Source organism: Grampus griseus (genome assembly GCF_964374135.1).
Source record: "Grampus griseus genome assembly, chromosome: 16".
Lineage (NCBI taxonomy): Eukaryota > Metazoa > Chordata > Mammalia > Artiodactyla > Delphinidae > Grampus > Grampus griseus.
Genome location: NC_139010.1, coordinates 70,212,011 through 70,238,039, shown reverse-complemented (window position 1 = coordinate 70,238,039; position 26,029 = coordinate 70,212,011). Strand labels below are relative to the sequence as shown.

The 26,029-nt window shown below is 34.6% G+C and overlaps 1 protein-coding gene across 1 annotated transcript in view; it reads right to left on the bottom strand.

Moving 5' to 3' along the window:
- NHLRC2 (NHL repeat containing 2) overlaps nucleotides 1-26,029 on the bottom strand; it is a 60,566-nt gene that overhangs the window by 17,761 nt on the left and 16,776 nt on the right. Inside the window, exons 4-5 of the mRNA XM_082673159.1 lie at nucleotides 24,108-24,229; nucleotides 8,739-8,868 (exon numbers count right to left, since the gene is read on the bottom strand). Of these exons, the coding sequence (XP_082529285.1) occupies nucleotides 8,739-8,868; nucleotides 24,108-24,229 (252 nt within the window). The remainder of the gene's footprint in view (nucleotides 1-8,738; nucleotides 8,869-24,107; nucleotides 24,230-26,029) is intronic.

Sequence of the window (26,029 nt, the reverse complement as noted above, 5' to 3'; positions counted from 1 at the left end):
TATAACTGGAGGAGGAGGAGAGGAAAAAAAAAAACTCTCTACCTCTGGCGGAGGGGCAAGGAAATGTCTTTGGCCAAAGACCCCAGACAACAAGTAGAGATTTCCCACTGCTGGGAGAGAAGCAGGAAATGCTTCAAAACCACTCACAAATATAAGACAGAGTTAAGCTGCCAGAGAGAGAAGGAACAGAATCACTGAAAAAGCTCTAAGCTCTCCACCTTGTTTCATGGAGGCCCAGGCACACAGTGCCTCCCTAAGACTGAGGCTCACCAGAACAACAGAGAACTCTCCCTCAGCCCCAATGCAATCTAGTACAGAAAGACAGCAGCAGTCTATCCCTTGGGGATCTGTGCTGGCTGACTGAAAGCTGACGGTGGAGTACTAACACTAAGAAAAAGTCTCTAGCATCTAGCCCCCCAGGCTTAGGCAACAGCACACTGCTAGAGGACTGTGAAAGCTATGGTGATTTGACAGAACTCACAGCAATAATAAAATCCAGATCCAGGCCAGCTTCTGACTAAACTGACTCGACCTCCCATAATAATGACAAATACTATTGATCTCAGCCTCTATAGTTCCACGCATGACTGGAATTTAACAAAAAATGAGAAGACGCACTTAAATGTAAGCAAAACAAAATAAAAAAACGAACAAAAAAACATTTTCAAGAGACAAAGCGATCAACAGAAACAGACTCAGAGCTGACCTGAAATTTAGATCTATGACATAGACTTTGAAATCACTACGCTTACTATGGTAAAGAATCTAGAGAAAAAGATGGCAAACATACCTAAATAGATGGGGAATTTGAGAAGATAGATGAAATCTCTAAGAAATATTAAAATGGAAATACTGTTAGAAAAAGAATAATATCAGAAATGAAAAATTCCTTCAACAAGCTCATCTGTTGACTAGACACAGCTGAGGAAACAATGGATGACCCTAAAGATAAATCAACAGAAACTATGCACGCTGAAACACAAAGAGAAAAGGGTGACATTAAAAAAACCCCAAACCATAATATGTAAAAGTTGTTGAATATAATATTAGAATCTAACATACGAGTAACTGAAATCCCAGCAAGAAGAGAAAGGAGCAGAAAAACTATTTGAGAAGATAATGGTTGAGAATTTTTCCAAATAACGAAGGACATCAAGAATCCTAAGCAGGTAACTCCTCGACATATCAATCAAACTGCTGAAAACCAAAGAGAAAATCTTGAAGGCAGCCAGAGGAAAAAACACATTTTTATACTAAGGAACTAGGAAAAGAATTAAATCAGACTTCTTGTTTATACTATGTAAGCTATAACACAGTGGAATGACATCTTTAAAATATCAACAAAAAAAAAAGCCGATCCAGACTTATTTATGGAGTAAAAATAGCTTTCAAAAATGAATGCTAATTACTTTTTCAGACCCTCCCCCTCCAAAGAAAGGGCTAAGAGAAATCACTGTTAGCAGACATGTGCTGCAAGAAATGTTAAAGTTAGTTCTACACGCAAAAGCAAAATTATTCCAGCCAGACACGGGATTTTTAAGAAATCAGCAACGTTGGGAAACAGTCTGGCAGTTTCTTATAAAATTACACATACACTTATCATATGATCTAGCAATTTCATTCCTAAGCATTTGCCCAAGAGAAAATATATGTCCACATAAAAACCTGTACACAAACGTTTATAGAGGCTTTAATCATAATTGCCATAAACCAGAGACAGCTGAAATGCTTACCAACTGGTGAGTTAATAAACAAATTGTGGTTCAGCTGTACAACGGAATACTACTCAGCAATAAAAAAGAACTACTGATACATGTAAGAACATGGATGAATCGCAGAAGATTATGGTAACTGAAAGAAACCAGACATACAAAACTATACTGAGGAACAAGAAATCATTGTTGCCAGTGGGTGGAGTGGGTAGAGTGGGTGGTAGAGGGCGAGGGAGGGAGACTGAACAGAGTCATAAGAGAAATTTTGGGGTGATGGAAATATTCTATATCTTGATTGTAGCAATGGTTATAAAGATTCTTCATAATAGAACTTACACCTATTAAGGGTAAATGTTACTTTCTGTAAATTATTACCTCATCATTCGAACTGAAAAAAAACCCTTATAAACACCAAGTCAGTGTGATAATAGTTATTCAGATATACAAATACTACTACTGTTTTTATTTTGTTAAAATAAAAACACACTAGTCACATTATATAAAATTTATTCCTCAAAAAAATTTTGTATCATCTGATAAGAGGATAAATGTATTTTATTTAGAGCATATTAATGGAAGTCAGAGAAACATATTATCTAAGCTGTAGATTACCAGACTAGCACACTAAATAGCTGGATTTCAATCATTAAAGGTCAAATAAGTACAACTAAATTTCTATCTAGGGAAATGCTGATTAAAGGGCCAAGGAAGGTTAATGGCATTTGGGCACACTATCCTTTCTGTAAATGATTTAAAATCAGGTGAAGTCTGAAGTACTTAGAGACTAGCAGGGGTTCTGACCTTTACGATAAAAGAAATTCTCGGGTTATTGTCGGGCATGAGTGGAGACAGCACAGACTTGGTATGCATTTTAGAAACATGGCAATGTTTCTGGTGAAAAAATGAATTTATTGGAGTTCTTTTTAATTATTTTTAGTGCATTATAAAGTTTTGACCATATTTAGAGTGATAATCAAAAATGGACAAAGATGAAAATAACTTTTATAAAGTGATTTTTTGTAAAAATCAATTTATGTGAATTATTTCCATGCTTTTATCACTGTAATGGCATAATTACGTTAAATATTCAGGTACTATTTAAAATACAAACACACACACATTTACATATTACATATATATTTAAAATAATCAGAGGTATTTGAAGTCCCTTTCCCTAATCTCTTTTTGAAGTATGCTGTTCATTATCTGAGTCTTTTGGTGGGGTATATATTCAACTGTATATTGTCTTTGTTATTTTTCACTCTTTATCTGATCTATTTTCTTTCCTTTTAAGGTTTAATTTTTACTTAAATATGCATATGAATGGATAACTGTTCTACATGAAGTTTAAATAATAACTAAACATCCATGTGCACAACACCAGCTCAAGAAAAGGGAAGATTATTTGAAAACTTCCTGCATCCCTCTGTTAGCATATCCTCCCCTCCTCTTCCCAGAAGGAACTACCAGTCTAAAAATGTGTTTTTCATTATCTTCTTTGATTTTAAAATTTTACCATGTCTGAATGGATCTCTCAATGTATAGTTAATCTTGCTTGCTATTGAACATTCTATAAAAGGTGCTTTCTCCACTCAACAGATTTCCTGATACTTCTCCATGTTGTCAGGTGTAGCTGTGGTCCATTGTTTGCACTGCAGAACAGCTTAATATATGAAGATACCACAATACCTTATCTATTTTTCATGTTTTCCTTCTGATAATTCCATCCTTTCTCATATTCCTAACTATGGTAGAATTTCAGAAATATTCTATATAATTCTTAAAGTATTAAAGAATTTAAGTGCTTACAAGAACAATTTTTCTTAACCACAGTCCCCTTCAAGTTGCATTTAATCCCACATCTGCTTAAACCAACCAGTTGTACAATTACATAATTTAAATATATTCAAACCAATTCAATATGAATGAATTGGAAGGAAGTTTTTCCTCTGAAAACAAAGTTAATACTTTGGAAAGACAATAAAGGCAAGTAGCAAAGTCAAATTGTTAGTGAATAAGATGTGGAAAGACAATTGAAAAGAATAGGTTTTAAATTTTTCAGCCCTGTTTTCTTTGCAGGTGTTTTAAAAACTCATCACTGTTTAAGGAAACCAAAACAATACATTGTGATTGGTATAAGACTGTCAGAAAAGACACACTTAAACATCAAAAGACTAGTTAAAAATGTACATTCTACAGGGCTTCCCTGGTGGCGCAGTGGTTGAGAGTCTGCCTGCTGATGCAGGGGACAGGGGTTCGTGCCCCAGTCCAGGAGGATCCCACATGCCACGGAGCGGCTGGGCCCGTGAGCCATGGCCGCTGAGCCTGCGCGTCTGAAGCCTGTGCTCCATAGCGGGAGAGGCCACAGCAGTGAGAGGGCTGAGTACAGCAAAAAATAAATAAATAAAAATAAATTATTCTACTGGATTATTTACTTCTACTTTTATTTCACAAAGTATTCAGGTAGTTTACAAGGAAATAAACCCTAGTAAGATAAATAAATTTAAAATAAGAAAATTGAAGCAATAGGTAAATAGAGTAGAAAAGAAAGATGCAGCCAAGTAATATTAAAAAATGAATGTCAGCCCAGAGATGGAAACAACCTAAGTGCCCATCATCGGATGAATGGATAAAGAAGATGTGGCACATATATACAATGGAATATTACCCAGCCATAAAAAGAAACGAAATTGAGCTTGTAATGAGGTGGATAGGCCTAGAGTCTGTCATACAGAGTGAAATAAGTCAGAAAGAGATAGACAAATACCGTATGCTAACACATATGTATGGAATTTAAGAAAAAAAGAATGTCATGAACCACCTAGGGGTAAGACAGGAATAAAGACACAGACCTATTGGAGAACAGACTTGAGGATATGGGGAGGGGGAAGGGTGAGCTGTGACAAAGCGAGGGAGAGGCATGGACATATATACACTACCAAATGTAAGGTAGCTAGCTAGTGGGAAGCAGACGCATAGCACAGGGATATCAGCTCGGTGCTTTGTGACCGCCTGGAGGGGTGGGATAGGGAGGGTGGGAGGGAGGGAGACGCAAGAGGGAAGAGATATGGGAACATATGTATATGTATAACTGATTCACTTTGTTATAAAGCAGAAACTAACACACCATTGTAAAGCAATTATACCCCAATAAAGATGTTAAAAAAAAAAAATGAATGTCATGTTTCCGTTACACTTTGCTAGAGACAAATCTGTCTCTAAGTTTCCTAGGAATCAATATAACAAAGCAAACACAATCAGTTATGATATTCAAATTATCCAGGAGCTTAAAAACAAACTTGATACTTAAAAAAAAACATAATTATCTATAACACAGAAAAATTCTCTAGTAGATAATCAGAGAGGTTATTTATAAGATAATAACTGAAATTAGCAGCAAACCCTTATAGTAAAAACAGTTCAGAAGTCCCACAGGACTGTGTTTTGATGAAATATATAACATGAAACATATACATATATAAATGAATGTAAGATATGTTGATGTGTTAATATATTTTTAAATGAATGACATGATGTCAAAATACAGTTAAGTAAAAACAATTGTAAGGAGAGCAATTATTCTATGATCCAATTTCCCCATACTCTGACAATAATGCATTAATCCAGGATTAGACTTCAGAGTGATTTAAAGCAGTGGCTCTTAAAATGTTTTGGGGTAACACACCACTTCGAAACTGATGAGAATCTGACCAACTCCCCCAAACCTTAAATAGAATTTCTGGGAAATTTAAGTACTTCACAAAATCTAACCATGAATGCCTTGAGTATATAACTCAAGGTTAAAAACTCTTGTAGTCACTGTGATTATAGGTCCTTCATACAGTACTTGAAAACCATTTTCTCTTAGCATTTTGAAAGGTGTTGAGCTTATTTAAGTGCATTCAAGATTACTCCTCTTGCCAAGTACCTGGAGTGAAGCTAATTTAAACTGTAAGTTAAATGTGGAACCATATGCTTTTAATGATCTATTGAGCTAAGGCAGGATTCACTTCCTTTTCTAAAAGCTGAGCTTAATAAAGACACAAGCCTCAGCACATCACTCCAGTTGGAAGCTGAGGGAGTACTTGTCAACAGAGCCAATATTTTTCTTGGAAAGCAATTTGGGTACACTCTCAATATGAGATAAACAACCAGAAATTCCATGCCATAAAGTACGACTGAAAATTTTTTAGCCTATAAAAATATGTGAGTACATTATTAAATAAATCCAACTTAGTAAAGCATCCGGTAAAGTACACCCTGTTTTTAAGCAATGTAAATTCTGAAATATGTAACAGACTGAATTACTGGTCTCAAGTCTTTATTCCTCTGTGGTAATAATACAAGCACACCCTTGCCATTGCCTCACTGTAGGCAAAGTGCATATCCCTGCCCCATAACTTTGACCTTAGTTATGTGACTTGCTTTAATGACAGTAGGTAAGCAGATACGACATGAGCAAAGGCTTTAAATGTGTGTAACTGGGCTTACTCTCCTGTGCTCCTGCCTTTTGCCAAAAGAATATACCTCAGTCAGCTACTGGCTCAAGAAAAAGGAGAAAGAAATGGAGATCTGGACCCAAAAAACAGTCTGGAACCAAGCCCAGGCTCAGCCTTGATCAACTGAACCCCAACCCTGTATGTAAGTGAGAAATAAAGGTTCAGGTTTATATGAGTTTGGGGATGATTTCTTATGAAGCTTTACTGTGGCAATTACTGACAGACAGTAAATACAGGCTGTAAGATGTAAAATATAAAAATCAATAACTGAATTGCTATATGGACTATTAACTGTAAATCACTGGGGCCTTACATATTAAGAGAATTTTTTTTTCCCTTGAGGGAAGGTAATAACATACCAAAATAACAGTTCTCATCCACTTTGACTATTTTACTAACAGATATATTTCAGACTGTTTTTCCATCTATAAGATTATGTTCAAACAGCTCAGGTGTGTACCAAAAGCAGAGAGGCAAGTCCGGTTAAGTCCTGATGGGGATGAGTATTTTCAACCCTGAAATTATTTAGAAGTGCTGGTGCATGGTGATAAAAAGAAGATCGAGGTGTAGTTGGTTTTCTTATTGTTTTTAAAATCTCTACATATAATATATCCCCTTATTGACTGCTCTTGAGACACACTGCTCCCTCTACCTTCTCAACCCCTCCCCACTCTGAGCCACTAAAACAACTCGTCATTATTAGGGCACCAAATTCCCAAAATGGAATTTTCGAAAATGACTTACACAAAATACCTAAGTTACATATATTAAGTGCAGGTAGTACCAGAAGTTCATTCAGTTACTTTATAAATATTAAAAGCTTTATAAAAAGTTAATCACAATGAAAAAATTAAGGTCTTTGAATTATAACCAAATCGGCATCATAAAAAAATTATCTCAAATGTAAAATCATCCAACTAAGATGGTGCTTAAGTCACTCTATAAATATATGAAAATCATACAAACCATTTAGCTCCAAGTTCCATTTTCAATATATTCTACTAAATTTCTTTCTTCATTACTCTGGTTTTAAACATGTAGGATAACCATGTCAGCCACACTGAGGGCCAGTGAAAAATAAGAGTACTAGCGCTCCTGGATTATCTTTTAGTCAAGTAATATATAGGTAACAAAGATTGTAAAAATAAGGCAAATCTCATTTTCAATTTTCTAAGTAATTCAGTAGGATAAAGTTTTTACTTTTTAAATTAAGTTTTATTTTTTAATCTTAACTTTTTCTTCCAGTTTTATTTATATAATTGACATATATAGCACTGTATAAGTTTAAGATGTACAACATAATGATCTGACTTACATACATCATGAAATAATTACATTAAGTTTAGTGAATATCCATCACCTCATATAGATTAAAAAAGAAAAGAAAAAATTTTTTTCCTTATGATGAGAACTCTTAGGATTTACTCATCTTAACAACTTTCATACACACATACAGCACTGTTAGTTATATTAATCATGTTGTACATTATAGCCCTACTTCTTATGTATCTTATAACTGGAATTTTGTACTTTTTGACCACCTTCATCCAAATCCCCCACCTCTGCCTCTGGTGACCACAAATCTGATCTCTTTCTCTACACGTTTGTTTGTTTTTTGAAGTATAATCGACTACAACTCTATGATAGCTCCTGGTACACAACATAGTGATTTGATATTTCTCTACATTGCAGAATGATCACCGTAAGTCTAGTTACCAAAGATATGATATTATTATTGACTATATTCCTCATGTTGTACACTGCATTCCTGTGACTCATTTCTTTTGTAACTGGAAATTTGTGCCTCAATTTTCCTCACCTATTTCACTCATCCCCACCATCCCCTTCCTTGTTTGTTGTATCTATGACTCTCTTTCTGTTTTGTTATGTTTGCTCATTTGTTTTTAGATTCCACATATAAGTGAAATTATACAGTATTTGTCTTTCTCACCCTCTAGGTCCATTCGTGTTGTTACAAACGGCAAGATTTCGTTCTTTTTTATGGCTGAGTAATATTCCATTGTATATAGGTAAAGTTTTTTTTAACTACTCAAAAGAAGCTATAATAATTAAATAAAAATTTTATTGATAATCTAAAAAAACCCTCTCATTTCTTGATTTTTTACACGACAGTAAATAAAAAGGACATTGTTAAACAGTATAGTGTGTGAATAATCTTTTGAAATTCTGAAACTATAGTCTGTCCAATTTCAGAATATTCAGAACTATCTTAATTGGAAGCTGCAACTAAGATGAAATTCTTTAACATTAGAGAAATACATACCCTATCTTGTGTATAAAATATAATATGTATGTAATGTTACATGTAATATATAATGATATATTTACTCTATCTTCTATATATTACTGCTGGCTTTGTTTTTATGCAATTAACAAATCCCAAGTCATTGGTATAAAAGCATAAAATAACTAGTAAAAGAATTAGTCAAAAATGAATGTTCCCATAATATCTTAAAACTTTTACTTAGCAAAATTTACTTATATTTAATATCAAAAGTTTACATACCTGACCTTCCAAAAACTATATCCCAAGGAGAGCTAATGGGCTGTTCTTCTCCTTTAGCTCCACCTTCTTTATCTGTACCTTGAATTCCAATGCCAGCTACAGTGCTCACCATCTCAGCTTCTAGGTCAATCTATAGACATTAATACAGGTTTTATGCAATGCATCTATTTCCCGTAGAACATACAGAAAACATGTACTTTATTTACAGTATGTGTGAACTTATTATATGTTAATTAATAAAACTGAGTGGTTTTTAGTGTGTAAAAAAAAAACCATGTGCAACATACTTAAAAAAAAAAAAAGCTTAAAAAAAAAGGCTAATCAAGTACATGGTGACCTGGTTATTGAAATGCATAAAACTCAGTCCTTTTCATTTCTCCATCTGTCCATTCCCCCACTTTCCTCTTACTCCCCTCCCTCATCATGCCTCTACCAGAACTGCTGTTGATCTCATCTCAACTATAAAATATTTTAAAAGAAGGTGAAATTTGAAAATTTAAAGCAGAATCAAGGAAAACACTTGCTTCTTAAATTAAATGTATTTCAATTATGCTTGGCCAGTAACTGACACATATGGAGCTTAATATGTGGTAAGAACTAATCCAAGTATCAACCATCCATCCATCCATCCACTCATCTTAATAATCGTATGACTGTGATTTTGATTACTTTAGAGGAAACTGAGGCACAGATCATTCAGTAAGAGCCCAAGATTTTACAGCTAGTAAGTCAAGGATCTTGGATTTGAACCAGTTCTAGCTCTACTATGTTATATAGCCTCTGCTTCATAAACCAAAAAATCAATGCATTCTACTGAAAAAAGATGCTCTGGTTTCATCTCCTGAGACACTTTCAACATTTTATCATGAAAATTTTCAAACACAGAGAAAGCTGAAAGAATATTGCACCAAACATCCATATATCAACAGTTCACTGACTTGCTTTACCACATATCTCATCCAGCTATCAATCCTTCAATTCATTTACATTTTCTGATGCATTTCAAAGTAAATCATAAACATTAGTACACTGTCCCTAAATATTTCAGTAGGCTTGTCATTAACTAGAGTTCCATATTTGTTCAGATCTCCTTTTTCCTTTTTTGAGGCAAAACTTACAACGAAATGCACAAATCTTAAGTGTATCACCTGATAAATTCTCAAAAATGCATAAACCTGTGTGGCCCCAACTTATATACAGAATGTTACCTTCACTCCAGAAAGTTCCCTCATACCTCCTTCCAGTCATTCTTGAACCCCGTGGCAAACAGTGTTAATTTTTTATTTCCATCACAGATTAGTTGTAACTCTTCTAGGATCTCAGATAAATGGAGTCATACAGTAATGAACTCTTTTGTGTGAGGCTTCTTTCATTTAACATGTTTGAGATTTATTCATGTTTCTTTTTATTGCTGAGCAGTATTCCATATAAGGAATACATCACAGTTCATTTATATATTTTCTTACTCACAGACAGCTGGGCTATTTCCAGTTTGGGGGCCTTCAAATAGAGTTGCTATTAATATTCTTGTATAAGCCTTTTTGTGGACATGCTTTCACTTCTCTTGGGTATACACAGAGGACTGTAACTGCTATGTTATAGGGAAAGTATATGATTAGTTTGATTAAAAAACTCCCAAAAGGTTTTCTCCAGTGCTCTATCATTTTCTATTCCCACCAATGATGTATGAGAGTTCAAACTGCTCCACATCCTTGCCAACCTATGGTATTGTCAGTCTTTTTAATTTTAACCATTATACTGGATATACAGTGAGTGGTATTTCATTGTGGTTTGAACGTACATTTCCTTCTCAGCTCATGATGTTGATCACTTTTCTATGTGCTTGTGGTCATTCTTATATCTTCTTTTGAAAAATATTCAAATCTTTGGCTCATTTTTCATTGGTCTGCCTTCTCATTTTTCAGTTGTAGAAGCCTTTATATTTCATGGATACTAATCCCCTACATAGATGCGTTTTTGTGAATTTTTGTGACTATTTTCTGACAGCCTGTGGCTTTTCACTTTAACAGTGAAGTTTAATAGAAGTTTTACATTTAGATAAATTTGAATTTATAGTTTTTTTTCTTTTATGATTATTGTTTCTGTGTCCTGTCTTTGAGAAACCTTTGCCTACATGCAAGTCACAAGGATATTCTCATGTTTTCTTGTAAAAGCTTCATAGTTTTAGCATTTACATTTAGGTCTGTGATGCATCTTGAATTGATGTTTGTATATGGTGTGTGAAGTAGGTGTCATATTTATTTTTTCCCCATGTTGGTATTTAGTTGTTCAAGCACAATGTGCAGAAATGACTTTCCTTTCTCCCGATTTCACGCTTTTTAGAAAATCAAGTGACATGTATACACTGATGTGTATACAACTGATGACTGATAAGAACCTGCAGTACAAAAAAACAAACAAACAAAAAAACAACTAATACTAAACTTTCTTTGGGTTATTTGTATGGAAATATGTTAATATAAATGTTTCAGACATTACATGAAATTTCTAAAAATCTTATATGTTCTGGTATAATGTTATAATTCATAATTCTAGTTATTACTTTAAAATGTATATCTCAGAAATAACTAAATTTCCTTGTCAATTGCATTATTATCAACTTTCATCAAATCTTTAACCATGGTCATTTTTAAGTCTTTTGTCATTTACAGACAGTTCTGGGTGTACTCTGATGCTTTTGCAAAAATGTTCCTATAAAAGGGTTTCATCTTCAAGGAATTCATGGAAAAGACTCTGACAAGTACAGGTTTTTGGTAACTATACTGCTGAACTGAATGAATAAGCATTTTCAGAACTCTAATGGAAAACTGATGAATTCATAAAAGTGCTAACAAAAGATCAAGATGAAAAAAAATTAATTACATGGGACTGAGTGAACTGATGAGGATGATTATAATTTTTGTGACTTTCTGTTTGAATAAAAAGAAGAAAAAAATCCCACAAGGACTCAGAAGCAAAAAATATACCAATCAATTTTCACTGGAAAGTAAACGAGCCGTTACAGTGGAGAATTACTGGACTGAATGTCAATATTATGACATGGTATGAGTGTGTTTCGTGTTTGGTAATTGCAATCATTGTTGCTTTTGTTGTGGTCATCCATTTACAATGCTTGGTGTCAGTTTATCTCTTGTAAAAATAAAATACAGTGTGTGTGTGTGTGTGTGTGTGTGGAAAAAAAGGAGTTTTCAGTTAACTAACTGATAGTCATGCTCTATAGAAACAGTATTTTAGAAGCAATATTCTGATTACCACTTATCCAGGTGATTGATTAACATATACCTCAAGGAAAAGAAATCCTAGTATGGAGTTCTCTTTCAGTAAGTGCACATTTCTTAAGATGACTCCCATGAATACCGACACCCATAGACTGAAATTCATTTTTTTTCACTTTTCTCCCAAACCCACATCACCAAAATTCCAAGCTATTACCTTAGAGCTTCTTGTAAAAAAAAAAAAAAAAAAAAAAAGAAAATCAAGTAACTGCACAGGTGTAAGGTTACTTCTAGGTGCTGCATTCTTTTTTACTGATCTATATATCTATCCTTATGAAAGTATGACATTGTCTTGATTATACATAGTACAGCATGAGTATATAGCATAGCATTATAGCAAATCTTCAAATCAGGTAGTGTAAATCTTTCAACTTTGTTCTTTTTCAATATTGTTTTAGATATAATAATCCTTTGCTTGCATTTCCACATAAATTTTGGAACCCATTTGTTAATATCTACCAAAAAAGCCTGATGGCGTTTTAATTGGGACAGCACTGAATCTATAGATCAATTTAGAGCAAACTTGAGTTTTGAGTTTTTCAATCCAATATTAATTTTTGTCAGCAATTTTTATAGTTTGAAGTATATAGTTTGAAGTTCAAACTGCTCCACATCCTTGCCAACCTATGGTATTGTCAGTCTTTTTAATTTTAACCATTATACTGGATATACAGTGGGCTTGTATATATTTCTAAAAACTTATTCTAAGTATTTTATTTTGGTTGCTAAGTAAATAGAATTTAAAAATTCCATTTCCAGTTGACTATTACTAGTATATAATAAATATAAAACAAATAAAAATAAAATAAATAAAATAAAAATACAGTTGATATTTATGTACTGATTTTGTATTTTGCAACCTTTCTAAATTCACTTATTAGTTCAAGTAACTGTATAGATTTCTTAGAATTTTCTATGTACATGTCATGTCACTGACAAATAGAGTTATTCTTCTTTCTTCTCATCCTCTATATCTTTTATTTCTCTTTCTTGCCTTATTATAATGGCTAGTACTTCCAGTACAATGTTTAATAGGCATGGTAAGAGTGGGGATCCCTGCCTTGTTCCCCCTCTTGAAGGGAAAGTATTCAACACTTTGCATTAAGTGTAGCTGTAGGCTTTTTGCAGATGGCCTGATTTTATCATATTGAGGACATTCATTTCCATTTGAAGTTCACTAATTTTAACATGATTAGGTATTAAATGTTTTCCAATGTTTTTCTGAATCTAGTGAAGCATCATCTTTTATTCTGTTACTATGGTGAATTACATTTATCACCAGATTTATTCTGGTGAAATCCTCTTGCATTATTTTTAGTAGCTGCTCTATAATATCCTGAAATTGTAAAGAATATTCATCAGTGTAACTTTATTTATATTTTTACTGAACTCAAAATCTGCAAAATATAATCTGCAAAAATACCATAGGCAGCTACAGATGGGCCCTTGAAATAGATCTTGATTTAAGAAATGTATCACAGAAACTGATAGGAGAGTTTAAAAAATCCTCTTGGAAGAAGCCCTGGGCCCAGGTAATGTTACAAGGGAGTTTTAATAAATATTCAAAACCATTAATTCCTATGTTAGACAAATTATTCCAAAAAACAGAAAAAGAATGAAAACCAGCTCATTTGATGAGGTTAGTGTGACCTTGATTCCAAAATCTGGTGAGAACAGTACAAGAAAATATAGAGCCATTTAATTTTAAAATATTAAATATAATTTTGGATAATCAAATCCAATTTGACTTTTTAAAAAAATTCATGATTAGGTAAGGTTTATCACAGGATTAAAAAGATGGTTCAACATCAAAAATATCTATTAATGTAATTCATCACATCAGAATACTAAGGGCAAAAAACTATACAATTATGTCCATAAATGTAGAAAATGCATTTAATAAAATCATATAATAATTCTTAGTAACAAGGAATAAAGTTTCTTAACTTCATAAATATTTTATTTCCCAAAGCTATGGAAAATATTAAACTTGTGGAGAAAGTTTACAAGAGTTCCATTTAAGACTACGAGCATGACAAGACACCCACTATGGCTGTAATGCTTAAAAGCAATATAATAAAAGGAAATGGGAAGTATAAAAATAAGAAGGGAAAAGATAAAACTGTCATTTGTTCCTTCAAAAAATATAATTTACTTACATGAGAAAGAAACAGAAGTTTTTGCAGAAATGGATAAGTTGATCCTAAAATTCATATGGAATTGCAAGGGATTCAGAACAGTCAAAACAATGTTGAAAAAGAAATAAGTAGGAGGATTCATACTTTCTGATTTCACAACTTATTAAAAGTTATAGCAATCAAAACAGTGTGGTACTGGCATAAGGACAGATACATAGATCAATGGAATAGACTTGAAAGTCCAGAAATAAACCCATGCATGTATGAATAATATTCAAAAGGTTGCCAAGACTATTCAATGGTGAAATAATAGTCTCTTCCATAAATGGTTCTGGGATAACTGGATCCACATGTAAAAGAATGAAGTTGGACCCCTACTTCATACCATATGCAAAAATCAACTAAAAATGGATCTAAGAGCTAACTGTGAGAGCCATAACTATAAAAATCTTACAAGAAAACATAGGAATAAATCTTCGTGACCTTGGATTTGGCAGTGGATTCTTACAAGACACAAAAAATATAAGGAAAGAAATAAATAGATAAATTGGGAATCATCAAAATATAAAACTTCTGTACATCAAAAGACATGATTAAGAAAGTGAAAGGAGGAAGAGGGAGGAACCAAGATGGCGGAGTAGAAGGACGTGCTCTCACTCCCTCTTGGGAGAACGCCAGAATCACAACTAGCTGCTGGACAATCATCGACAGGAAGACACTGGAACTCACCAGAATAGATACCCCACATCCAAAGACAAAGAAGAGGCCACAATGAGATGGTAGGAGGGGCACAATCACAGTAAAATCAAATCCCATAACTTCTGGGTGGGTGACTCACAGACTGGAGAACACTTATAACACAGAAGTCCACCCACTGGAGTGAAGGTTCCAAGCCCCAAGTCAGGCTTCCCAACCTGGGCGTCCAGCAACAGGAGGAGGAATTCCTAGAGAATCAGACGTTGAAGCCTTGTGGGAATTGATTGCAGGACTTCGACAGGACGGGGGGAAACAGAGATTCCACTCTTGGAGGGCACACACAAAGTAGTGTGTGCATCGGGACCCAGGTGAAGGAGCAGTGACCCCAGGGGAAACTGAACCAGACCTACTTGCTACTGTTGCAGGGTCTCCTGCAGAGGCAGTGGGGGGTGGGGGGAGCTGTGGCTCACCGTGGGGACGGGGACGCTGGCAGTGGAGGTTCTGGGAAGTACTCCTTAGCGAGAGCCCTCCCAGAGTGTCATTAGCCCCACCAAAGAGCCCAGGTAGGCTCCAGTGTCGGGTTGCCTCAGGCAAAACAATCAACAGGTAGGGAACCCAGCCCCACCCATCAGCAGACAAGCGGATTAAAGTTTTACTGAGCTCTGCCCACCAGAGCAACAGTCAGCTCTACCCACCACCAGTCCCTCCCATCAGGAAACTTACACAAGCCTCTTAGGTAGCCTCATACACCAGAGGGCAGAGAGCAGAAGCAATAAGAACTACAATCCTGGAGCCTGTGGAACAAAAACCACATTCACAGAAAGACAGACAAGATGAAAAGGTAGAGGGCTATGTACCAGATGAAGGAACAAGATAAAACCCCAGAAAAACAACTAAATGAAGTGGAGATAGGCAACCTTCCAGAAAAAGAATTCAGAATAATGATAGTGAAGATGATCCAGGACCTTGGAAAAAGAATGGAGGCAAACATTGAGAAGATGCAAGAAATGTTTAACAAAGACCTAGAAGAATTAAAGAACAAACAAACAGAGATGAACAATACAATAACTGAAATGAAAACTACACTAGAAGGAATCAATAACAGAATAACTGAGGCAGAAGAACGGATAAGTGACCTGGAAGACAGAATGGTGGAATTCACTGCTGTAGAACAGAATAAAGAAAAAAGAATGAAAAGAAATGAAGACAGCCTAAGTGACCTCTGGGACAACATTAAACCCAACAACATTCGCATTATAAGTGTCCCAGAAGGAGAAGAGAGACAAAGGACCCGAGAAAATATCTGAAGAGGTTATAGTCGAAAACTTCCCTAACATGGGAAAGGAAATAGCCACCCAAGTCCAGGAAGCGCAGACAGTCCCAGGCAGGATAAACCCAAGGAGAAACATGCCGAGACACATAGTAATCAAATTAGCAAAAATTAAAACAAAGAAAAATTACTGAAAGCAGCAAGGGAAAAATGAAAAATAACATACAAGGGAACTCCCATAAGGTTAACAGCTGATTTCTCAGCAGAAACTCTACAAGCCAGAAGGGAGTGGCATGATATACTTACAGTGATGAAAGGGAAGAACCTACAGCCAAGATTACTCTACCCAGCAAGGATCTCATTCAGATTCGATGGAGAAATCAAAAGCTTTACAGGCAAGCAAAAGCTAAGAGAATTCAGCACCACCAAACCAACTCTACAAAAACGCTAAAGGAACTTCTCTAAGTGGGAAACACAAGAGAAAAAAAGGACCTACAAAAACAAACCCAAAACAATTAAGAAAATGGTCATAGGAACATACATATCGATAATTACCTTAAACGTGAATGGATTAAATGCTCCAACCAAAAGACACAGGCTTGCTGAATGGATACAAAAACAAGAACCATACATATGCTGTTTACAAGAGACCCACTTCAGACCTAGGGACACATACAGACTGAAAGTGAGGGGATGGAAAAAGATATTCCATGCAAATGGAAATCAAAAGAAAGCTGGAGTAGCTATACTCATACCACATAAAATAGACTTTAAAATAGAGAATGTTCCAAGAGACAAGGAAGGACACTACATAATGATCAAGGGATCAATCCAAGAAGAAGATATAACAATTGTAAATATTTATGCACCCAACATAGGAGCACCTCAATACATAAGGCAACTGCTAACAGCTATAAAAGAGGAAATTGACAGTAACACAATAGTAGTGGGGACTTTAACACCCCAGTTAAACCAATGGACAGATCATCCAAAATGAAAATAAATAAGGAAACAGAAGCTTTAAATGACACAATAGACCAGACAGATTTAATTAATATTTATAGGACATTTCATCCAAAAACAGCAGATTACACTTTCTTCTCAAGTGCGCATGGAACATTCTCCAGGATAGATCATATCTTGGGTCACAAATCAAGCCTCAGTAAATTTAGGAAAATTGAAATCATATCAAGCATCTTTTCTGACCCAAACACTATGAGATGAGAAATGAATTACAGGGGAAAAAAACGTAAAAAACACAAACACATGGAGGCTAAACAATACGTTACTAAACAACCAAGAGATCACTGAAGAAATCAAACAGGAAATCAAAAAATACCTAGAGACAAATGACAATGAAAACACGACAATTGAAAACCTATGGGATGCAGCAAAAGCAGTTCTAAGAGGGAAGTTTATAGCTATAAAGCCTACCTCAAGAAACAAGAAAAATCTCAAGTAAACAGTCTAACCTTACACCTAAAGGAGCTAGAGAAAGAAGAACAAACAAAACCCAAAGTTAGCAGAAGGAAAGAAGTCATAAAGATCAGAGCAGAAATAAATGAAATAGAAACAAAGAAAACAATAGCAAAGATCAATAAAACTAAAAGCTGGTTCTTTGAGAAGATAAACAAAATTGATAAACCATTAGCCAGACTAATCAAGAAAAAGACGGAGAGGACTCAAAACAATAAAACTAGAAATGAAAAAGGAGAAGTTACAACAGACACCACAGAAATACAAAGCATCCTAAGAGACTACTACAAGGAACTCTATGCCAATAAAATGGACAACCTGGAAGAAATGGACAAATTCTTAGAAATACACAACCTGCCAAGACTGAATCAGGAAGAAATAGAAAATATGAACAGACCAATCACAAGAACTGAAATTGAAACTGTGATTAAACATCTTCCAACAAACAAAAGCCCAGGACCAGATGGCTTCACAGGTGAATTCTATCAAACATTTAGAGACGAGCTATCACCTATCCTTCTCAAACTCTTCCAAAATATAGCAGAGGGAGGAACACTCCCCAACTCATTCTACGAGGCCACCATCACCCTGATACCAAAACCAGACAAGGATGTCACAAAGAAAGAAAACTATAGGCCAATATCACTGATGAATATAGATGCAAAAATCCTCAACAAAATACTAGCAAACAGAATCCAACAGCACATTAAAAGGATCATACACCATTATTAAGTGGGGTTTATTCCAGGAATGCAAGGATTCTTCAACATATGCAAATCAATCAATGTGATACACCACATTAAAAAACTGAAGGAGAAAAACCATATGGTCACCTCAATAGATGCAGAGAAAGCTTCCGACAAAATTCAACACCCATTTATGATAAAAGCCCTCCAGAAAGTAGGCATAGAGGGAACTTTCCTCAACATAATAAAGGCCATATATGACAAACCCACAGCCAACATCGTCCTCAATGGTGAAAAACTGAAAGCATTTCCACTAAGATCAGGAACAAGACAAGGTTGCCCACTCTCACCACTACTATTCAACATAGTTTTGGAAGTTTTAGACACAGCAATCAGAGAAGAAAAGGAAATAAAAGGAATCCAAATCAGAAAAGAAGAAGTAAAGCTGTCACTGTTTTCAGATGACATAATACTATACATAGAGAACCCTAAAGACACTACCAGAAAACTACTAGAGCTAATCAATGAATTTGGTAAAGTAGCAGGATACAAAATTAATGCACAAAAATGTCTTGCATTCCTATACACTAATGATGAAATATCTGAGAGTGAAATCAAGAAAACACTCCTATTTACCACTGCAACAAAAAGAATAAATTATCTAGGAATAAACCTACCTAAGGAGACAAAAGACCTGTATGCAGAAAATTATAAGACACTGATGAAAGAAATTAAAGATGATGCAAATAGATGGAGAGATATACCATATTCTTGGATTGGAAGAATCAACATTGTGAAAATGACTCTACTACCCAAAGCAATCTACAGATTCAATGCAATCCCTATCAATCTACCACTGGCATTTTTCACAGAACTAGAACAAAAAATCTTAAAATTTGTATGGAGATACAAAAGACCCCGAATAGTCAAAGCAACCTTGAGAACGAAAAACGGAGCTGGAGGAATAAGGCTCCCTGACTTCAGACTATACTACAAAGCTACAGTAATCAAGACAGTATGGTACTGGCACAAAAATAGAAATATAGATCAATGGAACAGGATAGAAAGCCCAGAGATAAACCCACGCACATATGGTCACCTTATCTTTGACAAAGGAGGCAGGAATGTACAGTGGAGAAAGGACAGCCTCTTCAATAAGTGGTGCTGGGAAAACTGGACAGGTACATGTAAAACTATGAGATTAGAACACTCCCTAACACCATACACAAAAATAAGCTCAAAATGGATTAAAGTCCTAAATGTAAGGCCAGACACTATCAAACTCTTAGAGGAAAACATAGGCAGAACATTCTATGACATAAATCACAGCAAGATCGTTTTTTGACCCACCTCCTAGAGAAATGGAAATAAAAACAAAAATAAACAAAGGGACCTAATGAAACTTCAAAGCTTTTGCACAGCAAAGGAAATCATAAACAAGACCAAAAGACAACCCTCAGAATGGGAGAAAACATTTGCAAATGAAGCAACTGACAAAGGATTAATCTCCAAAATTTACAAACAGCTCATGCAGCTCAATATCAAAAAAACAAACAACCCAATCCAAACATGGGCAGAAGACCCAAATAGACATTTCTCCAAAGAAGATATACAGAGTGCCAACAAATACATGAAAGAATGCTCAACATCATTAATCATTAGAGAAATACAAATCAAAACTACAATGAGATATCATCTCACACCGGTCAGAATGGCCATCATCAAAAAATCTGGAAACAATAAATGCTGGAGAAGGTGTGGAGAAAAGGGAACCCTCTTGCACTGCTGGTGGGAATGTGAATTGGTACAGCCACTATGGAGAACAGTATGGAGGTTCTTTAAAAAACTACAAATAGAACTACCATGTAACCCAGCAATCCCACTACTGGGCATATACCCTGACAAAACCATAATTCAAAAATAGTCATGTACCAAAATGTTCACTGCAGCTCTATTTACAATAGCCAGGAGATGGAAACAACCTAAGTGTCCATCATCCAATGAATGGATAAAGAAGATGTGGCACATATATACAATGGAATATTACTCAGCCATAAAAAGAAACGAAATTGAGTTATTTGTAGTGAGGTGGATGGACCTAGTGTCTGTCATACAGAGTGAAGTAAGTCAGAAAGAGAAAGACAAATACCGTATGGTAACACATATATATATGGAATCTTAAAAAAAAAAAATGTCATGAAGAACATGGGGGTAAGACGGGAATAAAGACACAGACCTACTAGAGAATGGACTTGAGGATATGGGGAGGGGGAGGGGGAGCTGTGACAAAGTGAGAGAGTGGCATGGACATATATACACTACCAAACGTAAAATAGATAGCTAGTGGGAAGCAGCTGCATAGCACAGGGAGATCAACTTGGTGCTTTGTGGCCACCTAGAGGGGTGGGATAGGGAGGGTGGGAGGGAGGGAGACGCAAGAGGGAAGAGATATGGGAACATATGTATAACTGATTCACTTTGTTATAAAGCAGAAACTAACACACCATTGTAAAGCAATTATACTCCAATAAAGATGTTAAAAAAAAGCAATTGACTTTTGTATATATATAAAAAAAAAGACAACTCACAGAATGTGGGAAAGTATTGAAAATCATATATCTGATAAGGAATTTGCATCTAGAATATATAAAGAACTCTTACAACTCAATAATAAAAAACACAAAAACCCAATAAAAAATTGTCAATGAATCTGAATAGACACTTCTCAAAAGATGATAAACAAATGGTCCATATACGTAGGAAAAGATGCTCAACATCATTCCTCATTAGAGAAACACATATTCCAAACCACAATGATAGGCCACTTCATATCTAGTAGAATGCCTAGAAGTTTAAAAATGGAAAATGAAAAAAAGAAAAAAAAAGAAAATGGAAAATGATAAGTAATGGTGAAGATATGGAGAAATTGGAACCCACATATATTGCAGGTAGATATGTAAAATGATGCAACCACTGTGGTTTAGCACGTTCTCAAAAAATTAAACACAAAATATAAAACATATGAATCAACACTTCCAGTATTTACAGACTTACCCATGAGAAATAAAAATGTATGTCCACACAAAACTTATATGTGAATTATTTATAAATAGCCAAAAACTGGAAAACACCTTAAATGCCCACCAACTGTTAAACAGATAAAATGTGGTTTATACATGCAACAGAATGCTATCCAGCAATACAAAGGAATTAATTACTGTCATGTTACATCATCAATGAACCTCAAAAACATTACACAGAATAAAAGAAGCCAGACACATAAGACCATACACTGTATGATTCTGTTTATATGAAATGTTCAAAGAGGCAAATTTACAGAGACAAAAAGTAGATTAGGGCTGGGGGTGGGAATGGGGATTAACTGTAATTGGGCATGAGGGTTCTTACTAGGAGGATGAAAATGTTCTAAAAATGATTTATGGTGATGGTTACACAACTTGTTAAATTTACTAAAAATTCCTGAATTATATTCATGAAATGGGTGACCTTTGTACTATGTAAAATGTATCACAATAAAGTTGTTATAAACACACACACACCAAAAAAAAAAAAAAACCACACACAAAATACTACATGTTTTACAAGATCACAGATAAATAAGAAAATGTGAATCAAACATATCAGAAAGGCTGCCTATGGGAGTACTTATGTACAGGGAATGGCAGGGGAAATGGGAATGGAGATGAAGAGGAATTTACAAATTAATAAATAAGTTATTCTAACAAGAGACAGGTCGGCATGGAACGATGATGTTCATGAGCTGTGAATGTAGGAGTATGATCAACCCTCTGCAAATGAGATCTTAAACAAATGTAAAATACAATAAATACATTTATACTTTTAAAACTTTTGTTTTTTTTAAAACAAAAGGAAGAAATCATAATTCTCTCATTTCCATTTTTGCAGACACTAAACTAAGTCATAAAAATGACCTCGAGTAACCTATATTTATCATGATTATGCTACTTAAAAAGTATTTGAAATGCAGTCAATACTCCAAAACCCACTAAGTCCTAAAGCAAGAGAAATAACATAAAATCAAAAAAGGACAAGTACTCCCTGTATGTTGTGGGCTACATATATTACTACTTCAATATCCTGTTAGATATCTATGACACTATGATGAATTTTAGAAGCATAGAACCCCCAAAAGATAATGATAAGGAAATACTGACCTCTAAGGAGTTATAACATAAAAGCACTCTTCCCAGAGTATACAACATTAAGCTATTAGTCCTATGAAAAGTTCTGCCTAAAAAGGGCTCCTTGGTCAAATAAGTTTAGAAATACCACACACATATCCCCCCACTAGTGTATTCACAATATGTTAGCATATTAAAATATATTAGCAAGACTTTCAAAAAATAAGTCTGCTTTAAGGGCTTCCCTGGTGGTGCAGTGGTTGAGAGTCCGCCTGCCGACGCAGGGGACGCGGGTCTGTGCCCCAGTCTGGGAAGATCCCACATGCCGCGGAGCGGCTGGGCCCGTGAGCCATGGCCGCTGAGCCTGTGCATCCGGAGCCTGTGCTCCACAACGGGAGAGGCCACAACAGTGAGAGGCCCACGTACCGCAAAAAAAAAAAAAAAAAAAGTCTGCTTTAATTTATAAATCCACAAAATCCTTTTTTCATGTAACATCTTTTCATATTAAGAGGAATTCACGCTTTAGAAAATGCTTCATTCAACAGATGTTATTTGCTTATAAATTAATTCAACAAATATCTAATAAACACCTACTGTGGGCCAGGCACTGTTTTAGGTGCTTAGGATTTCAGTAGTAAAGAAAACAAATGTCATGCCCTCATGGAGATTTACATTACAGTGGTTATTATTAAATGTTCTACATATGTTTTTTCCTATTATATATATATTAGTTGATAATTTTTATAATATAAATGGGCAAAAATATCAAGAGAGAGAAATAGCGAGAAAAGCAAGGAAGTACCTAAATGTACTTAGGTACAATATGTAGTACATATATGTTCAGACAGAATGGGTTAGATGAACTTACTTATTTTCCAAACAGAAATAACAACTTAAAGACCAACAGATTACAGTCAGAATACTCATCAATAAGAAATGTTTAAAATAACTAGGTAATACTATGCAGTCATAGTCATATGACTAACATGGAAAAAAAAGTTAAAAAAAGAATGTAGGAATTATGTATGTACATTATGATTCCATTTGTTTAAAGAAGAAGATTCTCTAGAGACAGTCCTTTCAGTATAAAATTATTCGTACATGAGTAGAAAATTTCTGAAGACACAAATTTTAACAATGGTTGGTTACCCCTGGAGAGCCTGAATAGATGATTAGGAGACCTTTTTTACCTTTACATATTAATTCATTTTTTTAAAAACAAGATCATATATTACTTTTATAATGAGATAAAATAAATTTTAAGACTAATTGACAGATAAGTATTCCCAGACAAAGCATAAGAGCTGAAGGGATGCAGGAGTGGTATGTTTTTTTTTTTCTAAGTTTGAGAAAATTTAACTGAAAAAGGACAAAGCATCTCTTTATAAATAGTAGTTAGGAAAATACCTCAAAATGAGGAGCTTTTGGGTGATTAGGCACATGACTTTAAAATAAAGGATTAAGAAAACGATTTGATGTGTTTTGTCTAAGAATAAAGTTAAGCAAGTAACCTCTGAACAAAGCTGAATGAGGATGATCTGAAGTATTTAAGCAACACCCTCTCACTTCAAATATTTATGTAGCAAGTAAATATAAGTTTTTCTGATTAGAAGGATTAAAACTTTATTTAAAATGGAAAATTACCTTTCTTATAAGGTGGTTTTCTGTATCTGCCACATATATGATATTATCCATTATGGCTACACCTTGTGGTGAGTTAAAAGTTGACTCTGAAAACATTCCATCTTTTCTTCCAGGGTTGGGTCCTACAAGACAAGATAGCTGTAAGACAAAATTTTTCCACTTAAAGTTATCTCAAATTAACACCGAAAAAATAAAATTTGTATTTAAAGCTGGGATTTTAATATAAATAACTTGATACTTCTACCTAAAAACTAAACTGTATCCCAAGATACCTATTTTTCTCGAGTAAGTTTTGCTAATGACAGGGCTTACTAGATAATGGTTACTAGTACACTTTAGTAGTAGATAGCAGAAGAAATTACTTTAAAAAGCATCTTAATTACCTATTATCTAGACTAGAAAGAATTAAAAAATAACTTAAATCTTTTACAATCTAGATGAATGATTTTTAACAATTTTGGAAGATAAACTCCTTTGCTTACAACTGAAAATTACGAACGCTTTCCTTACAAAAATACACATGCCCATAAAATGTCACAGGAATTTCAAGGGGTTCCTAAATCATGAGGATCATTCAAGCATTTCTTAATAGTCCATGAATCCCAAGTTAACAGACTTCGTTTAAACCCTAGCTCTTCCTAGCTGATGATCTGGGCAAGTTCTGTGTGTCTCAGTTTCTCTTTTGTAAAATGGAATTAATAATATACCTAACTCATAGCACTGTGAGGACTAAATAAATTAATACAGGTAAAGTGCTTAGAATAATGCCAGGCATATTTTTGTTTGCTATTATTACTATTATTAATAATACTATTTATTACTGTTGGTGATGAGAGTTCCCTGGGGAAAAAAAAGGGAGAGTACTGTGATCACTTCAGATTGGAAAATACTGTATACTATAACCTCCTCTCATATATTCATGAGATACATTAGGCAGAGTAAAAGATCTGAGTACAGTGACACCACCACCACCAAAAATCTTTTAAAGCACATCTGACCAGTATTTCCTGAGTGTATCTGACCACGGAATTCTTTTTTAAAAACTGTAGAATAACTATAAATTTATCACAAGATAACAATATTCCTAGAAACATATTTGGAAAAGGTAGCTTGCTGCTGGTTCCTCTGTTTAACAAAGGAGAATATCCATCTAAACTAGAAAATTTTAGAAATCTATTAAAAACTTTTAACCATTTAAACGTAATTTGCTATAACAGATGCTTTTTGAGTAACAACTGTCATAACTTCCTGTTATTAACCAAAATACCAAGTTGCCCAAGCAAAATAAACCATATAGAACACACACATACTCTAACAGAAACAACAAATAAGAAACAAATGAATTCAAGAGCTAAGGGAATGATACCTTGGCATACTAAGAATAGCCTCAGGACTTAGGAAACAATTAGTTTATTTTTTAGTTTATTTGTTTATTTGCATCAGGAATGTTGATATCCCTACTTTATGTACTAACACTGCATGTGTGACCAAAGTAGGATTGCAAAGAGATGAATTACTTTTCTCTTTGACTAATTATGTTGTCAGATGTCAGTTCAGCCTGGTGAGCAGGATTAATAATGTACTTAACAGATTTTATTAATTATATAAGATGTCAATAAGAGCCCTTTTTAGATCAAGACCAGGGAGATATGAAAGAAAATGATCTATGCCTATATGATAATTTTATTTCACTACAACCAAATGGAATGGATTCAGAAGTATGCTTAAGTTCTTATGGAAGGAGAGAAAAGTATAATAATATACAAATCCTAGGTTATTTCATAATCTAAGACTCAACTTCCTAGGGTATTGCCGTGGTCTTAAAAAACATATGGCTAGGGACTTCCCTGGTGGCGCAGTGGTTAAGAATCCGCCTGCCAATGCAGGGGACACGGGTTCGAGCCCTGGTCCGGGAAGCTCCC